At 44.6% G+C, this 23,882-nt stretch overlaps 1 protein-coding gene across 1 annotated transcript in view; it reads right to left on the reverse strand.

The window, feature by feature from the left end:
• The window catches only part of LOC135225712 (trafficking protein particle complex subunit 12-like), a 135,699-nt gene that overhangs the window by 67,697 nt on the left and 44,120 nt on the right, over positions 1-23,882 (reverse strand). Inside the window, exon 2 of the mRNA XM_064265080.1 lies at positions 6,328-7,588. Coding sequence (XP_064121150.1) covers positions 6,328-7,566 — 1,239 coding nt within the window. The 5' untranslated portion in view covers positions 7,567-7,588. The remainder of the gene's footprint in view (positions 1-6,327; positions 7,589-23,882) is intronic.

The following is a 23,882-nucleotide window of genomic DNA, read 5'->3' on the forward strand; positions in this document are numbered from 1 at the left end:
AGGATGTTGCTGAGTGCCATGCTCTGTTGAAATGCTTCCGAGGCCGCGCCCTCACCTCGTGAGCATTCAGATAAAAAAGATTTCAAATCTTTGTGCAAACACAATGAAGGAGCATTTTTGAAAGAACTCCTTAACACTAAAGCCAGGCTGTTCTTCGATATGGGCAAGTCTGGTCTTTTTTCGGAACACTGCAGATTGCCCGAATGACTTCGACTTTCTTGAGTTTTATGTAGATAAACTGGAGAGACCCGACAGGGCACAGGACTCTCTCTGGCTCCTGCCCACTAACTTGTGCCATCCTTGCTTCCAAGCTCCTGGCCCAAGGACAAAACGGGTTACCATTCTTAGGCCACAACGGAAGGGTTAGAGAGCACACCGCCTTGTGTTCTCTAAAGCCAAAACTTGTGACGATGGCTTAAAATCTCACTAACCCTCTTTGTCGTATCTAGGGTGGTTAGAAGAAGGCCTTCCTGATCACATGCAAGAAGTTAAACAGGTAGGAGAGGTTCGAATGCTTTGACATCAAGAACTTCAGACTACGTCTAAGTTCCATATTGAAAGCTTCGATCTGGACATGCACAGTCAGTCCGTCTGTACTAAAGTCAGGTGACCGACCAGTTGACCAGTCAGACGAATCAAGGACAGCAAGGCTGTACCCTGAAGACCATAAGGCACTATTCTTCGCTGAAGGATGAGTGTCTGGACTGCCTGGGCGATTCAACTTAAGCAACCTTGGGGGTGTATCAACGCAACCCAACGTCAGTCAGCGAATCAACTCCTGACTCGAGCTTCTGGTGCCAGGAGAAAGGAAGCGAGGGAGCAAAAAGGCGATTCAGTCCCGAAGGAAGAATGCCTGACAGTCCAACCTGGTCTCATGTTACACGATCATCGGGGGTGTATAAACGCAACCGACTTCGTCAACAAGAAACCAAGAAACTCAGGGCTACTATATGTCGCCTGATCTCGCACGAGTGTCTGACTCCGAGAAAACAGGTGAGACAAAAAGTAGATGATGAGCGAGGTTCGAGATTCCACAGAACTCAAAGATCGTGAAGGGCTTTGTTGTTTGACAGACGCAAATCTCTGAGCCCAAATGCCGTCAACAACATATTGCGTATTCTTTAATAGTTGTGACTGCCAGCTTATCCCATTCTTCAGACGGAAATGGAAGACGGTAATCTTATTCGTGTCAACATCTCGATAGCCTGAACGTAGTCAGACTCAGAGCGGAGATGTATATAGGTAGTTATAGGTACCTTTCGAGTTAGAGTAGACCGACTCTCTCGGAAAAGGTCCTTGGAAAGTGAACTAGGAAGTATGTGACCTCTGTGAATCCAGGATCCTGAAGGCCAACATGGGGCGATCAGCGTCATTGTCGCTCCCTGTGACGTCATAAATCCTCTTATTACATTTCCTAAGCGATTGAAAAAAGGGGAAAAAGAGACTAAATATCCATCCCCGTTCAATATCATAGGATGGCGTTTAATGGTACCGATCCCGGATCGAGAATAAGGGAGCAGAAAAGAAGAAGCCTCTTCGTCCTCAACATATCGAAGAGAAGAATGAAAGGGCGTCCCTAAAGTCTCCACAACTCTCAACTTACTTCTAAAGAAAGATTCCACTCGGAAGTCAATAGTTGCTGCCGTCGATCTAGACGATTCGTACGGACTTTTGCAATCCTGTAACGAACCTCTAGAGGATCGTTACATTCTACGCCTGTTGTTATAATAGGCTTTCTCGTAAACTCGAACAGGGACCGAGAGAAGATACTTCTTAAGATATGAGAGAGCTGTGGAATATCAGAGTTGATCTGGACCACTGGTTTCCCAAAACTCGTTACGAGGACTGGAGGGACTACCGAATCGCTTTTACTTCTTTCAGATTAAGATCCAGGACATCTGAAACCCTATCCAGATGTCCGGCACCTTCTTTCTATCACCTCAGGTGATAAACGCATGAGAGATGTTCAGAATCATTCCTAGATCTTGAATAATATTTCAGTTTCCCGGTAGGAAACAAAATGTGGTCTGAATTGCAGTCTATTTCGGGGAAACAAACTTCCTTCAGGAAGGAAATGGTCCCCAGCAAGCTCATCCATTCCCTCCCCGAGTATGCTTACTTCCCTAATAAGGCTGCGCTTGCCTAAGCAGGAGAGCATATAAAAGTGCAATGTTGCGGTAGACTCGTAGTTCTATACCGTGCGGTAACGAGCACCGAAAGGATTAAGAGATAACTCTGTTGAACATAGTAAGGCAAAACGAATGCAACGTTTTTTATTCATTCACGTAAGAAATCCCCTCAATCTTAGGCTAAAGTCCGTGATTGTAGGGCAGAGATACAGTTAGTCAGTCAATCCCGCAGGAGAGACGTAACCGCCAGCACAGAGATACGGTTAGTCAGTCAATCCCGCAGGAGAGAGAGACGTAACCTACGGCGCATGACAGCGCCCGATCTGTTACTGGCTCGGTTGGACTGGAGGACAGACACAGCGTGACAGCAGCAGCCAGCAGCTTACGAACGTCGTCTCTTAACTTTATGTCTGGGTTGCCAGCTACCCTATTCTACGAAGAAATAGTGGGCCGTTATTTTTTTGAGCAGAAAGACTCTCAAGCTGGTATATTTAAGCGAAACACAAAACGCTAAATATATAGATGCGTTTGTGTCGTCAGAACACTACCATACAACGGTAAAAGATAAATCGGAAACTCCTGGAAGGCTGCGGGAGAGTAACGATTTAAATGTCCTTAAAATAGACAATAGACCTCTCGGTTGCCATCCGAAGAGGTAACTACAGCAAGCGTATATGACTTGAACCAACCAGAAGTAAAATAACGCAAGGCAAAATATGAAATTATATCACAATAAAGTTTGTTCATACTTACCTGGCAGACATATATATAGCTGAATTCGGAAATACAGCTACATACATGTCTGACAGGCAAGTTTCATGAACAAAACTTAAGAGAATCGAAGCAGTCAGCTCAAGCTTCTTATGTTACTGGACATAAGCGTTCATTGACGTAGTCTACAAGTCTATTTCTTGTACGAGTCTGCGAATGACGAATGAGAGCTCTTCCGAATCTTGTCAATAAGAGCTTTATTCGCTTACGCAATATCAAGTTAATGAGATGTTTGTCAATGAGAACTAACCCATTTACGGGACAAAGAGATATTTTGTCAATGAGGGATACCCACTTACTTGACAAAACAAGAAAGTATATTGTCAATGGGAAAGTCACTGAATTGACAAAACGTAATCCAGGGAGTCAAGCATTTAATTTTTCCGATTCCCGTCTCAAACGAGGAAGGGGCAAGAATCCTGTTAAGAGACTGGGCTTACGGCAGGTAGAACGACGATGTTCAATTCGGCAGCGTAGTCCCCGACTAGAAACTAACAAAATCTATCATCTGAAAAACCCCTTTCAGATGGGCTAAAAAGCTTGCAAAATTATCCTGGGAAGAGGAAGAAAACTCTCCAACCAGCTTCCTCTCCCGTATCAACAACTATGCCTGCTAAAGCTTAAAATTTATTGGCAGTATGGCAAAGGAAGTCCTGTCTTGCGCTTTTCCTGAAGATCGTCCTTTTGATGAGTGCCTTTGCAAGAATCCCACTGAACGTTGCCGAGAGTCCTGACGTGCAGGACATCGAGCCTTACATAACCCGTAACTGCCTTATCGCAAAGTCTTGACTGCGGTAGTGGCAACTTAAATTTATTTTACTCTCTAAAGCAAGCACTTTCGATTCTAAGATACGAATCGAAAGAGTATCAGAGAAAGGGCAATTCCTCTACCGACACTGCTTAGGGCCCGAAGGCAACACTGCAGGGTTAGGAGTAACAATTACAGAAGTAGCACTTCACAGCAATGAAGGAGAGCGAGCAGCACCTCTCGTAGACATATTCATAGCCCGTAGGCCATACTACAGGTTAGGCAAAATAAAGTCTACAGGAAGGTTAGCAGGTTCACTACCCTGACTTTTGTTACTGATTAATTGCGTACATACGAATCATACGTCTTCCTTACGGAATAGACAAAGTCTCACACTCCTTACATGACAAATCTCAACAAAGAAGCAAGACCCATACCCTCGTACATACCAAGTGCGGATCTACCGAAGCTTTCGGTAGCCACCCCTATCTTTGCAGACAACCCCGTCTGAAACTAGCCTAACTAGATTCAGATATTTTATGCAAAAAGGGAATCAAAGTCAAATCAATTTAAGATAGCGTATGCCTAGCCACAAATCCCACAAATCCAAGTAAATAAATCAAAAGACAATTAGGATACTTAGCGGCAATGAAGTTTCCAAAATCCTAAGACGGAGGTACTGAAAACAGGTGTTTTCAGCACCAGCGACAGAAAAATTATGAATAGAAAATGGGAATGGTTCCTGATACCCGCCTCCCAGCGGCGGGAATGGGTACTAACCACCTGGCCGACCACTGCGTGTGTCGGAAGTTTTTAAAATTCTGTCGGACTTCAGAAAATACAGCTATATATATATCTGACAGGTAAGTTTCATGAACAAAATCCAAAGCACACGACGAAAATAGCAGGCAGAGCGATGACGAACACGTCCTGTCACACCACGGCCGAAAGCAAAAGTGATTCTTCACCGCCCGGGCGCGCGGCGCGCGCACGATCGGACAAGCAGTTAACTACCGTTCTCCCCTTGTTCGAAGCTTACGACCGTCCCAGCTGCCGCTAGTTACCTTCCTATTGTTAAAGGACCGAGGGTTTGTATTACGTATCGGAACAAATAATGTTTCAATGATATTTTGCTGTTTTTTTTGTATAAAGATATGTATACTGTTTGAGAATGCGTTCCTTATCCTTGACTATGGTTACCATACAGTTTAATAGCGTAAATTAATTTATGCGCCCTCCGCTCAGAAACTAGTTCTGCGTATGAAGTATCGTTAAAAGGCATAAAAAACCGTCGTAACCTTGGAATTTGCGTTGTAATCTAACCAGAAACTTAGTTTTGTTAATTATGTATACTGGAAACAAGCAATGATTTTTTCATTATTTGCGCTTTTGGACTGTTATAAACTGCGCATCCCAAGCTAGTGTATTCATTCGCTTGGAAACTAGTTCCGCATATGAGGCGTCACTAAGAAAATTAAAAAAATACGACATAAAGTGTCGAAAATCATCATAACCTCAAACTTTTTGTTGTAATCTAACCAAAAACTTATTTTTATTAATATACTGTGCTAAACTATAAAGGATTCTTATCATAGTATGCGTTTTTTAAAAGCGTTAACTCGGAGTGTCGGAAGCGTCAGCGTCGTATACTTGGAACAAGCGTTGTAACCCAGGGCGGATTTTTCTATGAATATTTAAGAAAAAGCGTCGTAACCTCGGAACGTCATAAGCCGGACCCGTCTGTATGGGGGTTGACTACTGCGGGAGACGAAACATTGGGAATAAGGAGCAAAGCCTTCCCAAGAAGGAAGAGTCGAGACTCTCCGATATTCCCTCTTGCCATAAAACTTCCTCCACTGCTCCTGAGGCCTCGCCCGGCATTCCATGCAAGGATTCGTAATAGTACAAAAATTCGAATGACACCTACTCATGTGATGTGAGGTTTGGTCGCTGCTGAAGCCAAAAAACAAGAACACGGAAAACCAGGGACTCCGGGGCACATACGCTGACGCCGTGAAGGAGCAGAAGCAGCCATAATACCAGGCAAAAACACACACACATGCTAAAAGAAACAAAACGGGCAATGAACCAGGAAAAGGCCAAGAGAGGTAAACACAACTCTCGCCCAGGCGGTCAAAGAAAAGACTGGCATAGGTGCGTGGTCCTTGACTACTCTTCACCCGATCTACGCATGTGTTGCCACATTTCACAAGATTCCTTGCTTTCATCTGCTTTTTAACCGGATCCAGCTAGGCGCTAGAAATTATCCTATTGTTAAGACCGAAGGTTTGTTCCCATATGAACAAGACACTACTTCTGGAAATCAAAAAACTCAAGTCCAACTTACCAGTCATGCTGAATGTAGTATTATGTACTCACACAATGATGGCTGAAGAAAATATTACTAATAATAGAAGGTAAGTGAGAGGTAGTCCCTCACTCTCCTCATAACTAATAGTTGATAACCTTGTTACCAAGCTCAATGACTGTCTCCCACCTCGGGCTGAAGGTTTTTCCTGTATAAACAGTGATGATTTGTATTTGTGTAGGAACAATTATACACATACATAGAGACCAACAACAATGTAAGATAAAAACAAATTTACTTAGCATAAAGGTCTCATTCTTCAAGGCCAAACAAGTCTGTATAATGCAATGACATTGCAGTACAATACTTACAAAGTCTTCTTTAATAGCAATCCCTGGCATTGTTAAAAGTTCCTTTTCAGGGAAGTATGTCCCAGGAGGGTTTGTTGCCATGGCACCCAGAGCTTGTTTCGTACTTTCAGAGGGTATCCAAGCATCGTGTCTTCGATCAGCATCACTAGAAAGAAGGCTTGCTGTAAAGACATCCTGCTCTGTTGCTGGTGTTAAGAAGGAATCTGGAGATGGAATGGCATTACTTATGTTGAAGTTATCTGTTGGTGACATATACACAGGATTCATCATTGCAGAATCATTCCCACCACCTACAGATGCTGGAGATGTAATGTTATCAAAAGGACTTGCTGTCTTGTTGTTGAAATATTTATAAAGTTTTGACTCACTCTGATTAGACTTATCATTTGATGGGTCTTGCAAAGAAGCTGCTTGATTTTTAGGTATGGAAGGTGTTATCATCCCTATGGGCACACTTGTTAAGGTATTTGTGACAGGTACAATACCTAAAGAGGCACCACCACTGTTTGCCTGTACAGCCTGGGATGAAGCCATTGGAGAAGTCTCTTCAAGACTAGCCTGACGAAACTTTACAGTAGTGGCTTCCATGTCCATACTTGCATTTGGAGAAGTATCAGTAACAAGCATTGATGCAGACATACTCATCATCATTGCAGGTTGACCAGGAGTTAGAGGCCTTAAGGAATGTGGGGGATAAGCAGTGCTCTGTGATGAAACAGGTGTGGAATGTAAAAATTTCTGGCCACCTTGATTAAACTGAGGTGTTAATGGACCAGGAGACAGAATAGATGGGGCATTCTGAGTCAGTTGTGATGACTGGACTGGTACAGCAACTCTTAATTGGCTATTTCCAACACCTGGAGGAAAATCTGATGCTTGCTGAGGGACATTCTGATTATTTGGTGTCTTTAATCCACCAGCAGTAATATTCAAATTTGATACATTATTTTGTTGAGCACCCGGAGGACATGATGTGATGGTAAGTGGAGCCTTAGGAAGGTTTCCTGGTGGAGCAAAGGATGATGGATCTAGGAATTGCTGGGTTTCTGTGTGAGGACCATACCCCTGATTAAGTGCCTGGGTAGAGGTATCTACCCCACCTGGCAGCTGTTCATTGACACATCCTGGAGCAACATCTTCAGCAGCTTGAGAGATCTGATCAAAAATACTACTACTACTCTGATCGAAGTACTGACTGAGAGACGAATTCTGTGGTCCAGCAGAAGGGTTACCAGACATGTCCCAATTACAAGATCAAAACCTGGAAAGAAAACAATCAACATTAATTCTAAAATAAGAGATTAAAAACTAAATCAAAGGGTAGAAGTGTAATTCACTAAGATATAGAATATCATCATACAGTACTTAATCATATAAAAAATACATACTGTATACTGCTTAATCCTTTGAGGAATTGGGGCAGTGGTCAAATTCTGTCAATCCCAGACCACACCCTTCACTGAACGAGAAATAATGCACAGCAATATTTTTCTTTGGTCGCTCTATGTAACATGATACTTCATGCTACATTAATGTACATATTTGATTTCATTTTAAAGCTAAAGGGCTGAGCTTTATCACAATTTGTTTAAAAAACAAACAAAAATTATACTAAAAGTAAAAGATAGCTTTAATGAAAGAAATGCTTATTCTATTTTCAAACATTCATGATTAATCTGAGAACAAATTAAATTTCTGCTTAAACAGTGTAAAAGTATGATAAATTACCTTTCAAATTACATGATATTCACTACTATTTGAGCCACATATGATACCACAAAATGTAAAATATATTTCAGGGGTGTAAATCTCCTGAGCAGAATAATGGTTCATGTCACTTTTTATTTTAAATTAACCATAAATCAGGACTCTTACTGGTCTCCAGACTCTGAGCATCCATATGAGCTATATTCAAATTTTATCATGAAGTTTTTCTATGATTTATAGCAAAATTATTAAAAATGTTATTGTTATAATACAATTAAGTTTGTTCATACTTACCTGGCAGATATATATATAGCTGTATTCTCCGAAGTCCGACAGAATTTCAAAATTCGCGGCACACGCAGTGGGCGGCCAGGTGGTGGTACCCATTCCGCCGCTGGGAGGCGGATCAGGGAACTATTCCCATTTTCTATTCATATTTATCAGTGCCACTGTCTCTGAGGGGAGGTGGGTGGGCACTTTAATTATATATATCTGCCAGGTAAGTATGAACAAACTTAATTGTATTATAACAATAACATTTTGTTCATGAAACTTACCTGACAGATATATATATAGCTGAATCCCACCTTCGGATGGTGGGAAGAGACAGAATAGGATTTTTGGGAAACTAAATTAAGTTGATGATATACATCTTGGTTCCTCACCTGTTAGCATAGCCGACTTCATGATTACTGTCACTAAAGTCTGCTTCTGCGTTACTAGAGTTGCCAGCGAGGTAGAGACCTGTAATGCTGGTGCGCTCTAGATGATCTGTCAACAGGGGCGTGACCACAATGTGACTAGACCATATGACCATACTTCTGAGGGCAACGAAGCTTAAAACCACCACCTGACCTAACCTATTAAAGTTAGTTCCATAACTTCTAGGCTAAAGAAAAGGAACGCGCCTCAAGCGACCAACCCTTCAAAGTTAAAAGCAACCTATCCCTTTTCTATAGGATAGGATTCGTGTTGCTTGCTGCCCCCAATAATATATCTACGGATATGTATGGTCCTAGCGACTTACAGATCTCAAATGTCGTCTTCACATCCCGTCGGGAGTGTGAAGCGAACACAGAGAGTTGCTTCGCTAAAGCGTGGCACTCAGGATGTTACTGAGTGTCATGGCTTCTGTTGAAATGCTTCCGAGGCCGCGCCCTCACCTCTTGAGCATTCATATTAAGAAAAAATCTCAAATCTTTATGCAAACATAATGAATGAGACTTCTTAAAAGAACTCCTTGACTATAATGCCAGGGTGTTCTTGGACATGAACCAGTCTGGTCTTTTACGGAACACCGCAGATTGTCCGTTGACCTCGACTTACTATAGTTTTATTAAGATAAAACTTGAGAGACCCGACAGGGCACAGGACTCTCTAATGCCTTTGCCCAATAATTTGTGCCATACCCTTGGTCTCCAAACCTTCGGGTCAAGGGTTAGACAGGTTTTCGTTCTTATCAAGAACGGAAGGCTTAGAGGACAGACCGCATTATGTCCTTTAAAGCTAAAACCTCTGATGATAGCTAAAAGCTCACTAACCCTCTTTGCCGTGGCTAGAGCGGTTAGAAATGTTAGCCTTTCTGGTCACGTAGTAATTCAAGTTCGCAGAAAGGATAGGTTCGAAAATGCTTTTGGCATCAGAAACTCAGACTACGTCTAAGTTCCATGCCGGAACCTGCGATCCAGAGAATTTCAAGATCTCCCCAGACCTCAAAGATCGTGAAGCTTTGTTGTTTGACAGAACCGAATCTCTGAGCCTAGAGGCCGTCAACAACATTTATTTGCAATATTCTACAATAGTTAGGACTTCTATCTTATCTCGTACTTCATACGGAAAGATAGAACCATAAAGAAATTCACAGAGGTCGAGTTGGAGGAACAGTCATTTCCCTTCACTATCCAGAAACGGGCCCGCTCCGATTGAAACACTGAAAATAGCAGCACTGCTTTGCCTTGGCCAAGAGACTGCCATTATCTAGAAGATCTTATCGCTTCTCGATAGTCTGAACGCCTTCAGACTCAGAGAGGAGAGATATTAGATACTTCACTAAGTGACGAAGTTAGATTACACCGATTCTCTCGGGAAGGGTCTTTGGACAATTCGATGAAATTACCTGACCTCTGTGAATCCAACCTCTTAGAGGCACATGTGGCGACTAAAAGCTAATCCTCTAGGATCATGAATAAGGGAACAACTTAAGAGGAAGCTCCTTCGTCTTCAAAATTACGAAAAAACTTAACGAAAGACGCCCTCAGTCTCTCCTCACTTTCGAAATACTTCTAAGTGAGGATTACTCAGACGTCAGTAGTTGTTGCCTTCGATCGAGAAGACCCGACGGACGTGCACTAGTTTAACGAACCTCTTGAGGACCGTTACGTTCCGTGCCCAAGCCCCATACCAATTCTCTGTTCTTGAGCTATGAAAGAGCTGAGAAATTATCCGAGATGATTTGGGCCACTCGATCCAAACTCACCCTTCGAGGAACTGGAGAGCCGACCAATTTGGCTTCCAATTCTTTCAGACAATGTGCCAGAACATCTGTTCCTCTGTTCGGATGTCTGGCACCCTCTCGCTATCACCCGAGGTGATCCTCAAGCCGTTGAGAGAAAATTAGAATTATTACAAGATCTTTGATGTTATTCCAATTTCTTCGTGAGGAAAAATTGTAGAGGTCTGAATTGCTGTTTATTCAGGGAAAACAAGCTTCTCCAGCGAGGAAATGGTCCCCAGCAAACTCATCCACCATTCCCTCACTCAGCCTGCTTCCTTCCCTAAATAAGGCTGCACTTTGCATAAGCAGGAGAGCATTATTATAGTGCTATGCCGCGGTAGATTCGTACAGAGATCTGTTACCGTGCGGTAAACCCGCACCGAACAAGTATAAGAGATATCTTGTTGAAATTTTCTAAGTAAACGGAAGGCATGTTCATTCATGATTACTAGAAATTTCCTCAACCCGAGGCTAAAATCCATGATTGTATTGCAGAGAGACGCAACCAAACGCGCATGACACCGAGCTAGCCGGTACTGCGTAGATCACATCACAGTAACAGCAGCCTTGTTCATCGTCTCGCACTATCTGCCTGAGTTGCCAGCTACTCCTTTTACGAAGGGATAGGTATGAAATTATCGAGCAAAAGGAAACTCTCAAGCAGGCATATTTAAACGAAACAAAAATTCGCTAAATACAGAATCTGAGTTGGTGTTGTCGTAACAATACCTGAATAGTTATTCTTACTCCGAAAACTCTTGGAAGGTTGAAGGGAGTGTCAAATAAATACATTAGAACAACAGTTCTTTCGGCTTCTATCCGCAGAGGTAAATACTATATGCGTATATGACTTGACCCATGCGTTAGCAAAATGACGCAAAGATAAACTACGTAAGTATTGTAGTAATTTGAACATCGAATTCTCTACTACATCTTTCCTCGACGAGGAAGAGAGAAAGAAAGGAAAACGACTGTCACGTTCTAATGAATGAGACTTTTTAAAAGAACTCCTTGGACTCTTTGCCAAGAAAAGGAGTAATATTCGAATAGAGATCATCAAGAGAGAACCGAGGATCGAAAAGGACCGTTCAAAGTTCTTATGATATTGGACATAAGACTTCCTGGATCTAGTCTACAAGTCTTTTTCTTACTCCCGGATGAGCCTCTGAAAATGAATGAGAGCTCTTCGAAATTTGTTAATGAGTTTATCCGCTTAAACGATAAAAACGTTAAAATCTATGTCAATGAGAAACTACCCCATTTATGAGGGGTCCCCCACTTAAATGACAACGCTTTAGTATCGTTGACAATGGGGAAAACGTCCTTACTAGACAAAACTATTAGCACTTTGCTAATAGGGAAAACCCTTTAACATGACATACGGAAAGTCACCCAGGAATCCGAGTATATAATCTTCCCGATTCTCAGAGAAATCGATGAAGAGGAAAGAGGGATCGAAGAAAAAATTCGGGTATGTCTCTCCGCTAACTCCGAATCCTTTTTAAAAATTTCTGTAAAGGAATGTCCTGTGGAGAGTCCTGAAAAAACCTCCTCTTGACGAGCGTTTATAAAGCGTCAAGCGTCCTAAGAAACGTCCTGAACAGCAAATAAAAACGCTTCTACAAGTCTTTTCTCTCGCAAAGCGTCCTGCCGAGCTTCCACCGAAGCGTCCTGGCGAATGTGCACAAAAGCGTCCTCAAAGCGTCCTGGAAAGCGTCCTGCTGAGCGTCCTCAAAAGCGTCCTGCCGAGCGTCCTCAAAAGCGTCCTGCTTAGCGTCCTGCTGAGCGTCCTCAAAACGTCCTGCTTAGCTACGAGCGCGTGTCTGAGCAGTGAGAACACCAAGTCGTTCTTTGAACGACCGTTTCCAGAAGGAAAAGGAACTCGTTGAGTCCGCCTTGATGCATGCAAGGCCGCCAAGAGGCGTCTGGCGAGCGACCTTGCCAACATCTCAATGTTATGACGAACCGCGTTTGCGTATGACGTTGAATATTTTTAAGGACGTCCTCATGCGAGTCTCCATGGAGAGCCGCACGCTGCTCCTGAAGAGTGTGAACACTAAAGGAAGACGTATGGCTTTCGTCTCCGCAAGGTGCTTGCCGAAGCGTCCTGGAGAATGTCTCTACTTATAGGACGTCGAGCACCTCCAAAAGCTTCCTCACGTCTAAATTGCCCTTCTTATGCCGACCAGAGACATAAGTTTGTTTGACTGTGCAAAGCAGCTTGCCGGCCGTCAAACTTATCAGCTTGCTTTTCGAAGTAAAGCGAACGTTACATAACGTATACGGAGCGCCATGAGGAGAGGAGAACGAATACTGAGTTGCTCCTCCAAAAGGTGGAATCAAGAATGTCCTTGATTACCAAATTCTTTTGGAATGCTAGCGAGGTTGAAACAGCTCTAACTTCATGAGCGTTCATCGCAGGAGGCTCAAATCACTCTTCTGGCAAGATGAATGAACCTCCTTAATAATACAAGTGATATATATGAGCGATATACATGAGCGTTCACTCGCAGGGAGCTCAAATCACTCTTCTGGCAAGATGAATGAGCCTCTTTAATAATGTATAAATGAGTATACTGACGTTCACTCTCAGGGGGCTCAAATCACTCCTGGCAAGATGAATGAGCCTCCTTAATAATGTATAAATGATGTATACATGAGCGGTCACTCGCAGGAGGCTCAAATCACTCTTCTGGAAAGATGAATGAGCCTCCTTAATAATGTATAAATGATATATACATGAGCGTTCACTCGCAGGAGGCTCAAATCACTTCTTCTGGCAAGATGAATGAGCCTCCTTAAATGTCCCTTAGAAAAGAGCCAGTGCATTCTTCTAAAAGGGTAAATGTGGTCTCTTTACTCCTCATCCTCTCGTGACGAGAGAGAGGACATGAAGCGTCCTCTTCTCTAAAGCTTCTTTAGGGGGTGCGAGTCCTTCCGAGAGCCCCAACCCCTGTGTGAGGATGCCGGATGCCATCGGAGGCCGAGAAACAACCCTTGAAGCTTCGTGCACGTGCTCGATCTTCGGGCAGCCTGGGAAGCGACAACAGGGACCTGCCGAAAGAAGCCAGATCAGCATGAAAAACCCGTAACCCTCCTTCGGCTTTTGACATGCCCTCTCCCTGGTTTCTGGGAGTCCGACAGAGGTCTAGGCCTAGAGGCGTTATGGGGCCGATCTGACGTTCCCTCCTAACGAGAGAGAGGACGTGAAGCGTCCTCTTCTCTAAAGCTTCTTAGAGGGCGCGCGAGTCCTTCCGAGAGCTCCAAAACCCTTGCGCGGGGAGGACGCCTCGGAGGTACTAGAAGCAATCCTTCAAGATTCGTGCGCGTGCACGATCTTTAGCAGCCTGGGAAGCGTCAACAGGTTCTGCCGAAGGGACGCCAGATCGGTGGGGAGCCCCCCGTAACCCTCTTGCGGCTTTCGACATGCCCTCTCCCTGAGTCCTGGGAGTCCGACAGAGGTCCAGGCCTAGAGGCATTATGGGGCCGATCTGACGCCCCCTCCACAAACACAAGGGGGCACTACACCTTCACAACACTGATTGGAGAGCGAGCACTTTAGTCCCCTAAGATTACTTGATGTAATCCTCTAGCAGACACTTCTTCTAGGCCCGTAAGCCATACCACAGGGTTAGGCAAAATAAAATCTACAGGAGGTTAGAAGGTTCATTATTTCTAACTTCCTGTTTTACTGTGGAGGAAAACTCTGATTCTAACACGCTCTAAAATGCGTACATGAATCCTACTTCTTCCGTAATCAGTCACACATTACACTAATTACATTGAACTTATGCAAAGAAAACAAGTAAGCGCCATATACACTAAGCGAGTGTCTACCGAAAGTTCCGGTAGCTTCACCATCATGCAAGACAACAAAATCTGAAACTAGGCTAACTAGCCTCAGACATCAAATGCAATGAAAAAATTTACGATAGCGTATGCCTAGCCACAAATCCAAGTCAATAATCGTAAGAATAATTTAGGATACTTAAGCGGCTAACTGAAGTTTCAAAATCCTAGGCGGAGGTCTGTAAACAGTTGTTTACCGACCGGCGACAGAAAAAAAATATGAATAGAAAATGGGAATAGTTCCTGATATCCGCCTCCCAGCGGCGGGAATGGGTACCACCACCTGGCCGCCCACTGCGTAGTGCCAGCGAATTTTGAAATTCTGTCGGATTCGGAGAATACAGCTATATATATATCTGTCAGGTAAGTTTCATGAACAAAACATATCTTTCTGGGCTCAGCTCGTGTCGGCCTATGAAAGTATCCTTAATATCATTCTTTCTAGGTAAAATTAGCCTAAAATTACCAGAGAAAAACAAAATAAGAAAATGTCAGTAAAACTGACTCGCTCACTCTTAAAAAGAAGTGTCGGTATGATAAAGGGGCGAGTGTGAAGCACTATCCACGAGCCAAACACCAATTAGAACTTCCTGTCAGAATCCCCCAAAGATGAGAGGAGCTGATACCAACGGGCGATGCAGCCTCTACTACTACTACTAGAGGACGCCAACGGACAGCAGCGCCCCTAGCGGACATCCTTAAATTTTAGCGCTTCATACAAGACGCATTTTTCCTTGTTTTGTGCTTTATCTGGATTTATCCTTATTTTCGAAGATGGAACGCTCTGCAATTGCCACGGCTAAGTTAAGTAACTCATAAGTAATATTTTACCCCCTTTTTATCTTCCGGGTACCAGTATTTTCCTCTTAAATAGGTCATATACGGTTCCCCGGTTGTCTCGTGGCTGCCATGCGCCTCGTAAGAATTCCCGGTCCTCATTACTGGGACTTCTTATACTTATGAGCTTAAGTTATCACTTTCATTGTTTTACATCGAGTTTTAGCTAGTTCAAGCATCCTACCATTCTCTTAGCTTGGTATTTAGGGCTATTATTTTTATTTCTGGCCCCACCCAGCATCCCGGCTCTTGCTCTACATCGGCTATCGCTGGCTCCGAGTAGGCTCCTGTTTCTTGGAACAGTCTGCCTCCTCCTGGGCTTCTTTCTCTTTTACTAAAAGTGTCTCTTCCACCTTCGATGTAATTTTATTTACTTATTTAGGGTGTTAGGCTAGCCTAGGTGCTGCCTTGTTTCCATGTATTGGTACAGCTTGGTCCACGTGGCCCTACCACGGTTGTGTTGCTCGCGGCCTAGGCCACTTGCGGTCACGTGTTCCATAGCACCTTACCCTGCCCCTCCCTCCCTCTCTGATATAGGGAGGAGCTGGGGGACCCCTTGGTTGTTATGACAACCTCATCGCCTTCTCTCACTCTTTCGGAGGTGTCCAGGGGTCCTCCCAGCGGGGGGCATAGGGCGACCACTATGAGGTACCGGGTCTCCATGCGGGTAGTTGGTGAGGCGGGGAGGAGTAGGCCATCCCTCTTTTTCTCGCTCCCGCCGTGTTTCGCCGGGACCTTCCTCCTCCCCTCCCCAGTTGCTCAGCCACCTCCCTTACGATACGAAAGGAGCCTTCCGTCGCAGCCGGGGCACCTTTGGTTATAGGTTACTGGCTCCGCTAGCGGGCAGGGTGGGCACTACGAGTGGTCGGTTGCTTGCCTACTATATCCTTATATCTCTCCCCCGCTACCGGAAGGGAGCTTACCCTTACCTACGCACTCTGCTAGTAGACGGGCGGAGAGAAGTTGTTTTAGTTCTGTTATTTTAATGATATATACCCTAATTATAATATATTATAGATATTTTACAATGAATTGTGTGTTATTATTATTATTTTATCACCATCCCCGCCACCTTCCGTCGTGGTTTCCATTACACCACTCTAGTTGGTTGATTTCTTGTGCTTCCGCCATCGGCGGAGCCATAGCCTATCTTCCAACCTGGTTACCACAGTATTTTGGCGGGGCTCTGGTTTTTATCTAACTTTACCGCTCCGGCACCAGCGGAGCATATGTTAGGCTGTAAGTGTTTACTTAGTACTCATGTACTTTTCACTTACAGGCTACCAACTGCCAGGTCCAGCTTGTAATGCGACGCTTTACGACCCCTGTGGACATGACGAGTGCAGGTCCCACGCCCCTTGTGCCACGTCCTTCACGAGTTGATCGTCTGGCACCCGGAGGCCTGCGCTATATGCTACGACCTAGTCGGTCAGCTGGGAGATGGGGTGGGGTTAAGTCCATTATAGACTTACTTATGATTTTACTAAAAACAACTTCTAGTCGTAAGTTTGTTAACCCCTTTCCACAATTGGCAGCTAATCTCACCTTTCTTTAGGCTAGCGGTGTGAGGGAAGTCGCCCTCGCCACCCTGAAAGCATGGGTGGGCGGCTTTGGGAAAAACGCCGCCAAGGGCCAGCCCTACATTTTGGATAGGAAGCTGGCCATCCAGATCTTCCCCGCGGGCAAGTCGACGGGTTTACGTCGACCCCTTGTCCGCTGCCCCACTGATAGCCTCCATTCAGCAAGACCTCCAGCAATCGTTTTTTGGGTCGTAGCCTCACAGGAGTCGGTTCCGGACGTCGCTGCCCTGGACCTTAACTTAGAAGCCCATGGCGGTAGGTGGGAGGATTGTTGGTTGAGGTAGGTATGTCGGGCGGGACCCAAGGTCTTTCCTTGGGCGCTCCTGGATCTTCTCCTGTCCCCCCTCTTCTTCCAGCTTCTTTCCATTCCAAGGCTTTGCGGGATCTGAGATCCCTATTCGCCCTCCCGCTCTCTCTGTACCTCCTAAGGAGAAGGGAAAGAGAGAACCGAAGACCTTACCTAAGTCGACCTTCTAGGAAGTCGTCTTCGTCTTCTTTCGGCTAGGAAGTCGGTCGACTTCCTATGCCGACGCGGTGAAGGGCGAAGCCGGGCTCTTCCCAATCGAAGAAGCTCCAGAAGCAAGGCTTCGAAGGAGAAGGCTCGCACTCCCACCGAGTCACTGCCTTCTCCCGCCTCCGCTGCTTCCACTCCGGCTATGCCGGCAGGGGTAGCAAGCACCAGCACCTGCGATCCCTCTACTGTCTCAGCAGGGGTGATGGAACAGGTGGGCGTGCTTAGTAGGCTCCCAAATTTCCGCACTGGGAACGCGGTTTGAGCAGATGTTTTGCCCAATTTGTCAAAACAGTCTGTCTCAAACTGGACAGTCATCCAGGATCTCTCTAATAGAATGAGAGAGAATGAGGACCGAGTAGCTGGGCTAGCTCAGGCTCCTCCCCCAGTCTCCCCTGCATCTAGCACGGGGATTCTTCAACTTCCACCTTATGACTCCTTGCCAGCTTTCTCTATGGATAACCCACATGGAGAGTAGCTGCCTATGCTCCATTCAAGGACGGAATGATTTCTATCCCGGAGTGTGGAACTCGAAGGATTGAGGACTTCGAGTTCTACCTCCGGGTCTGTCGCAGCCTTTCATCGGGTATGCTAGGCTTGACGCCAACAAGGCTCTCACGAGAGAAGACAAAATCTCTAAGGAGTCAGTTCTTTACAGTAGAGATCACGCCCAGCGGGAATGGGTTCACTGCCTTGAGGGATTGGGAGTGTACTAACACTAGACTCCAGGCCTACAAGAGTCCCTTCACTATTTTCGCAGACGGAAAGAGGAAGGTCTCTCTTCCGTTCGCCACGAAGTTGGTAGAGAAGTCTCTTCAGGCAGTCCTCAAGGATGGATGCCCATTCCACAGTTGAGGGAGGCGGAGTCTACTTCTCCTCTCTTCCCCGCCTTGGGCGAGAATTGTGGGGAAAAACCTGCCAGCTACATTCACGCTGGGTAAACTCAAGCCGGACTGCGCCATGGACCAGTTCGGTGAGAAGTTACCTAGGCTGCCGGATTCCCTAATCCAGGCAGAGTTCGATGCGCGAACTAGGTTTGGCAGGTCCCTCAATTCCCTCTCATTACAGAAATGGCTTGCTCTTTCCTACGCTTCGGAACCGCTGTTTAAGATTCTAAGGCAAAAATCTCAGTTCCAGACGGTTCTGACGGACGCTTTTGACTTCTTCCAGGCCAGGAGGAACTGCCGGAAGCATGTCCTACAAGAGTGCACAATCAGGCATGAGCCATAATAGACTCTTGGCTGCAAGCATGTGGGGTGCGGATCTCTTCCCAGAGTCCGCAGTGAACGAGGTCCACCACGAAGCTGCTAGACTCAACCAGAGCCTTAGAGCTAGGTGGGGGTATTCCTCAAAGAGGAAACAGGAATCCGTTCCCACTGCTGGCAAGAAACCAAAGAAGGCTGGTAAGAGGTTCCAGCCTTATAAAAAACTCCAACAACAGCAGCAATTTGTGCAGGCAGTCAGTTACTCAACAGGGACAAACCTTCCACCTCTAAACAGAACCAACCTTTCCTCCTCGGTGCCCCAGCAATCTCAACCATCCACTTCCTACGCTATCTCGCCGGCCTTCAACCCTGCCTATGAGGCTCAAGGCTACTCTCAACCGAGAGGTAGGACGAGAGGTTACTTTCGTCAGCGTGGCGCAGGAAGGGGCACGAGGAGTAGACAGTTCAGCAGGAGGGCGTGGTGGCCAACCCGCCCATCCAGCAATGAGGCTCCCCAGGTAGGAGGGAGGGCTGTTCCTCTTCCGCCACAGGGGTGGGGTTCAGCAATTGGGCACAGAGCATAGTGTCCAAAGGATTAGGCTGGAGTTGGATCAAAGATCCCCCTCCAATCAAATCATTTCATCAGGTACCGTCAAAGGAATTAATAGATTACGCGGAAGAACTCCTTCAGAAAGGAGCTATTGCGAGAGTCAAACATCTAAAATTTCAAGGGTGCTTATTCAGCGTGCCAAAGAAAGGCTCAACAAAAAGAAGGGTAATCTTAGACTTGTCAAGCTAAACTCTTTCATTCGCTGCGACAAGTTCAAGATGCTTACCCTCTCGCAAGTAAGGACCTTACTTCCGCGTGGAGCCGTCACATGCTCCATCGATCTTACAGACGCATACTATCATATCCCTATAGCCAGGCACTTCCGCCCATTACCTAGGCTTCAGGCTAGGGAATCAGACATTCTCATTCAAAGTGATGCCCTTCGGTCTGAATGTAGCCCCCAGGGTATTCACAAAGATAGCAGAATGGTTTGTACAACAATTGAGAGCTCAGGGAATCATGGATAGCGGCAATACCGTCGACGATTGGTTGATCTGGGCACCAACAGTCGAGGAATGTCTCGAAGCTACCAAAAAGGTAGTTCACTTTCTGGAACATCTGGGGTTCCAGATAAACAAAACGAAATCCAGACTTACTCCGGAATCTCGTTTTCAATGGCTAGGAATCCAATGGATTTGTCTTCCCACAATCTATCAATTCCAGTGGCCAAACGGAAGGAATAGCAAAATCTGTCAGGCAATTCCTCAAATGCAAACAATCGTCAAGAAGAAACCAGGAGAGAATCCTAGGGTCTCTTCAGTTTGCTTCGGTAACAGATATCCTTCTGAAAGCAAGGCTGAAAGATATAAATCGAATTTGGCGGTCAAAAGCAAACTCCAAATATCGAGACAAGTTGTCAGTAATTCCACAGATCCTTCGCAATCACTACGGCCTTGGTCAAAAGTAAAGAACTTAGCCAAGAAAGTACCCTTCAATATCCCCTCCCAGTGCTAACCATTCACACGGATGCATCCCTGTCCGGGTGGGGTGGATACTCTCAGTTCAAACAGGTTCAGGGGACTTGGTCAGTTCAATTTCGCCAGCTCCACATAAACGTGTGGAAGCAATGGCAGTATTTCTTACTCTGAAGAGACTGCTTCCCCCGAAGAAGTCTCATCTAAGGCTAGTTTTGGACAGTGCAGTGGTAGTTCATTGCATCAACAGAGGAGGGTCCAAATCCAAAAAAAATGGGAACATGTGAACCATGTTGATAGCCATCTTTGCATTAGCAAAACAAACAAACACAAATGGCATCTGTCTGCCACTCACCTGGCAGGAGTAAGGAATGTGATAGCAGACGCTCTGTCCCGGTCAGTTCCTCTGGAATCAGAGTGGTCTCTGGACGTCGGGTCATTCCAGTGGGTAAGCCGAAGAGTCCCAGGTCTCCAAGTGGATCTCTTCGCCTCACAAGCGAACCACAAGCTCCCTTGCTATGTGGCCCCCAACCTGGACCCTCTGGCTTATGCCACGGACGCCCTGTCGTTAGATTGGAATCAGTGGAGGAGAATTTTATGTTTTTCCTCCAGTGAATCTTCTCTTGAAAGTCCTAGACAAACTAAGGTCTTTCAAAGGGATAGTAGCTCTGATTGCACCGGACTGGCCCAAGAGCAACTGGTATCCTCTTCTCTTGGAATTGGGTCTCCGACCTCAACGGATCCCCAATCCCAAACTATCACAATCAGTACAAATGAGGACTGTGTTCGCTTCCTCAGGAACTCTCCAGACCCTAACTTTATGGACTTCATGAAGTTTGCGGCTAATAAAGATGCTGACATTGATCCACAGAATATTCTCTTCCTAGAATCAGATAAGAGAGAGTCAACATTAGACAATACGACTCAGCTGTTAAAAAATTAGCATCTTTCTTGAGAGAATCGAACACTACAACCATGACAGTTAATTTGGCTATATCCTTTTTCAGATCCATTATTGAAAAAAGGTCTAGCTGCTAGCACGATTACCACTCATAAATCGGCTTTGAAGAAAATCTTTCAAGTAGGTTTTCAGATAGATTTGACTGAATCTTATTTCACATCTATCCCTAAAGCCTGTGCTAGACTTAGACCTTCCCAGAGGCCTACTACAGTTTCATGGTTCTTAAATGACGTCCTCAAACTAGCTTCAGATACTGACAACTCATCTTGTACATTCATAATGCTCCTGAGGAAGACATTATTCTTATTAAGCCTAGCCTCAGGAGCTAGAATTTCAGAACTGTCGGCTGCTAGCCGGTCCATGGGACGGGGTCATGTGGAATTCCTCCCATCAGGCGCAAGTTCTACTTGCTCCGGATCGTAGCTTTTTAGCCAAAAATGAAGATCCTCTTGCAAGGTGGGCCCTTGGAAGGTTATCCCACTTCCGCAGGATCCTTCTCTCTGCCCAGTATCAACTCTTAGAGCCTTTCTATCTCGTACTTCTTCTAGATCCTCAGGTGCTCTCTTCATGAGAGAAAAAGGTGGTACTTTATCAGTTAAAGGCATTAGACAGCAAATCCTTTACTCATTAAACAAGCCAACCCTGAGTATTCCCAAAAGCACATGATATCAGGGGAGTAGCCACCTCAATTAATTATTTCCAACATATGAACTTTGAGGATCTTAGAAAGTACTGGACTGGAAATCAACCCCCACCCCCCTCCCCCGCCCCCCGCCCCAAACCACCCTCCCCCGACAGTCTTTAAACGGCATTATTTAAAGTCCTTGGAATCTTTAAAGTTTTCAGCAGTAGCAGCGGGAAACATAGTTTCCCCTGATACTGTTTAGTAGTTGTAGTATAGATCCAGGTCTCCTTTCTACCTACATCAACCAACATGTCCCTCCCTATCGTCAGGCTACTCAACATCATAGCCTTAGCCGTTGTAATCATATAGTGGTTTGTCCCTTATTTTTTGCTAGGGACATCCACATTTGTACTGATAATGTACTTCAGTGTACCTACCCTTATTTTTATGCTAGGGTAGGACACAATATGTCTGTATATATTCACCATTTTATGTTAATGATGAACTTCAGTCACAATGTGTTTGTATATATTTTGAAATATTTGTATTGATGATGGATTTCAGTGTACCTACCTTATTTTTATAGCTAGGGTAGGACACATGGGTGTATATATTTTGGAGTTTTGTATTTTGTTAAGTAAATCCTAAAATTTTCCTTATTTTTACATGCATCTTTGTAATTTACTTTAATTACCATTTGAAGTACTTTAAGTTTGCTAACATTTTATTATTTTACTGTTAAAATAAGTTAGTTTAAGTGCTTAATTTGTATGCTGTAATTGATTTACTTATATTATATCCATCATTTTTAATTGTTTTTCATTTTTCCCTTTTCCATCTTGTCTGTTTCTCTGGTACTCTTTCATAGGCCGACACGAGCTGAGCCAGAAAAGGGATTTTGACGAAGGAAAAAATCTATTTCTGGGTGATTGGCTCGTGTCGCCCTATGAAACCCCCCCTTTTTTATAGGTTGTTTTCCCCCCCTTGCAGGACAAGATGTATTTAACTGTTTTATTTAAGGATGTCCGCTAGGGGGCGCTGCTGTCCGTGGCGTCCTCTAGTAGTAGTAGTAGAGGCTGCATCGCCGTTTGTATCAGCTCTCTCTTGGGGGGATTCTGACAGGAAGTTCTAATTGGTGTTTGGCTCGTGGTAGTGTTCCACACTCGCCCCTTACATCATACCGACACTTCTTTTTAAGAGTGAGCGATCAGTTTTTACTGACATTTTCTTAATTTTGTTTTTCTCTGGTAATTTTTGGAGGCTAATTTACCTAGAAAGAATGATATTAAGGATACTTTCATAGGGCGACACGAGCCAATCACCCAGAAATAGATTTTTCCTTCGTCAAAATCCCTTTTTGATGACAACTATAGTCGTCATCAGAATCTCAGAGGTTGAAAAGTGGGTAACAACTATAATCACCATCAAAATCTCAAAGGGTTAATATCCTGATGAGATTAACCCTAAATGTCTGTATGTAGTATAAGGTAGAAATCTGAAAAAATTATAGTGCTCCCCAACTTTTTCGAGGGGATAGGTTCCAGAACCCCCTGCAGATGTGTAAAATTCTCTATAAAATGCATATGCTGTAACTGCTATAACTGCCAATACAGGCAATCCCCGGTTATCTGCAGAGATTACGTTCCAATGGCTGGATGTTAAAGTGAAAATCGGTGATTTTCGGCGCTGATAACAGGATTTTAGGCACTGTCAACTGGTTAATGGCAACTCTGTTAGGTATGAATCAGCACCAATACTATATTATCTGCACTGATAAAATTAAGTTTTATACATACTTACCAAGTATGTAATTACAAGCTATTGTTTTTCACACAGCAGCCTAAAAATTCAAATTTCACAATAACTATTCAACCATCAAGTGTAGATAACTTAAAGCCCTGCCCACTTTCGCAGTAAAAAGCAAAGTCACATGGCAGAGAGCTCAATTGTTTTTGCCCTGTCCATGTGGAGGAGAAGGAGGCGGGAGGGCTCCAATTTAGTCATTAGTACCAGCAGTCACTGGTTATTCAGTTCCGATGGCTTGATGATAGGCGAAAATCGCAGACAACCAAAAATTGGTGATTTATAGCGCCAATAGCCAGTTAACGTTGCCTCTGTTAGGTACATATCAGTGCCATAACTATTATTGGTACTGTTAACCAGAAATCGACACACTATGGCCGTATTTTACGTCGACATTTTTTGTCTCTCGGGTGCCGACTGGACGTATTTTACGTCGACATACAAAAGTTTTTTTAAAAA

The sequence above is a fragment of the Macrobrachium nipponense genome, chromosome 13, assembly GCF_015104395.2.
Source record: "Macrobrachium nipponense isolate FS-2020 chromosome 13, ASM1510439v2, whole genome shotgun sequence".
Classification (NCBI taxonomy): Eukaryota; Metazoa; Arthropoda; class Malacostraca; order Decapoda; family Palaemonidae; genus Macrobrachium; species Macrobrachium nipponense.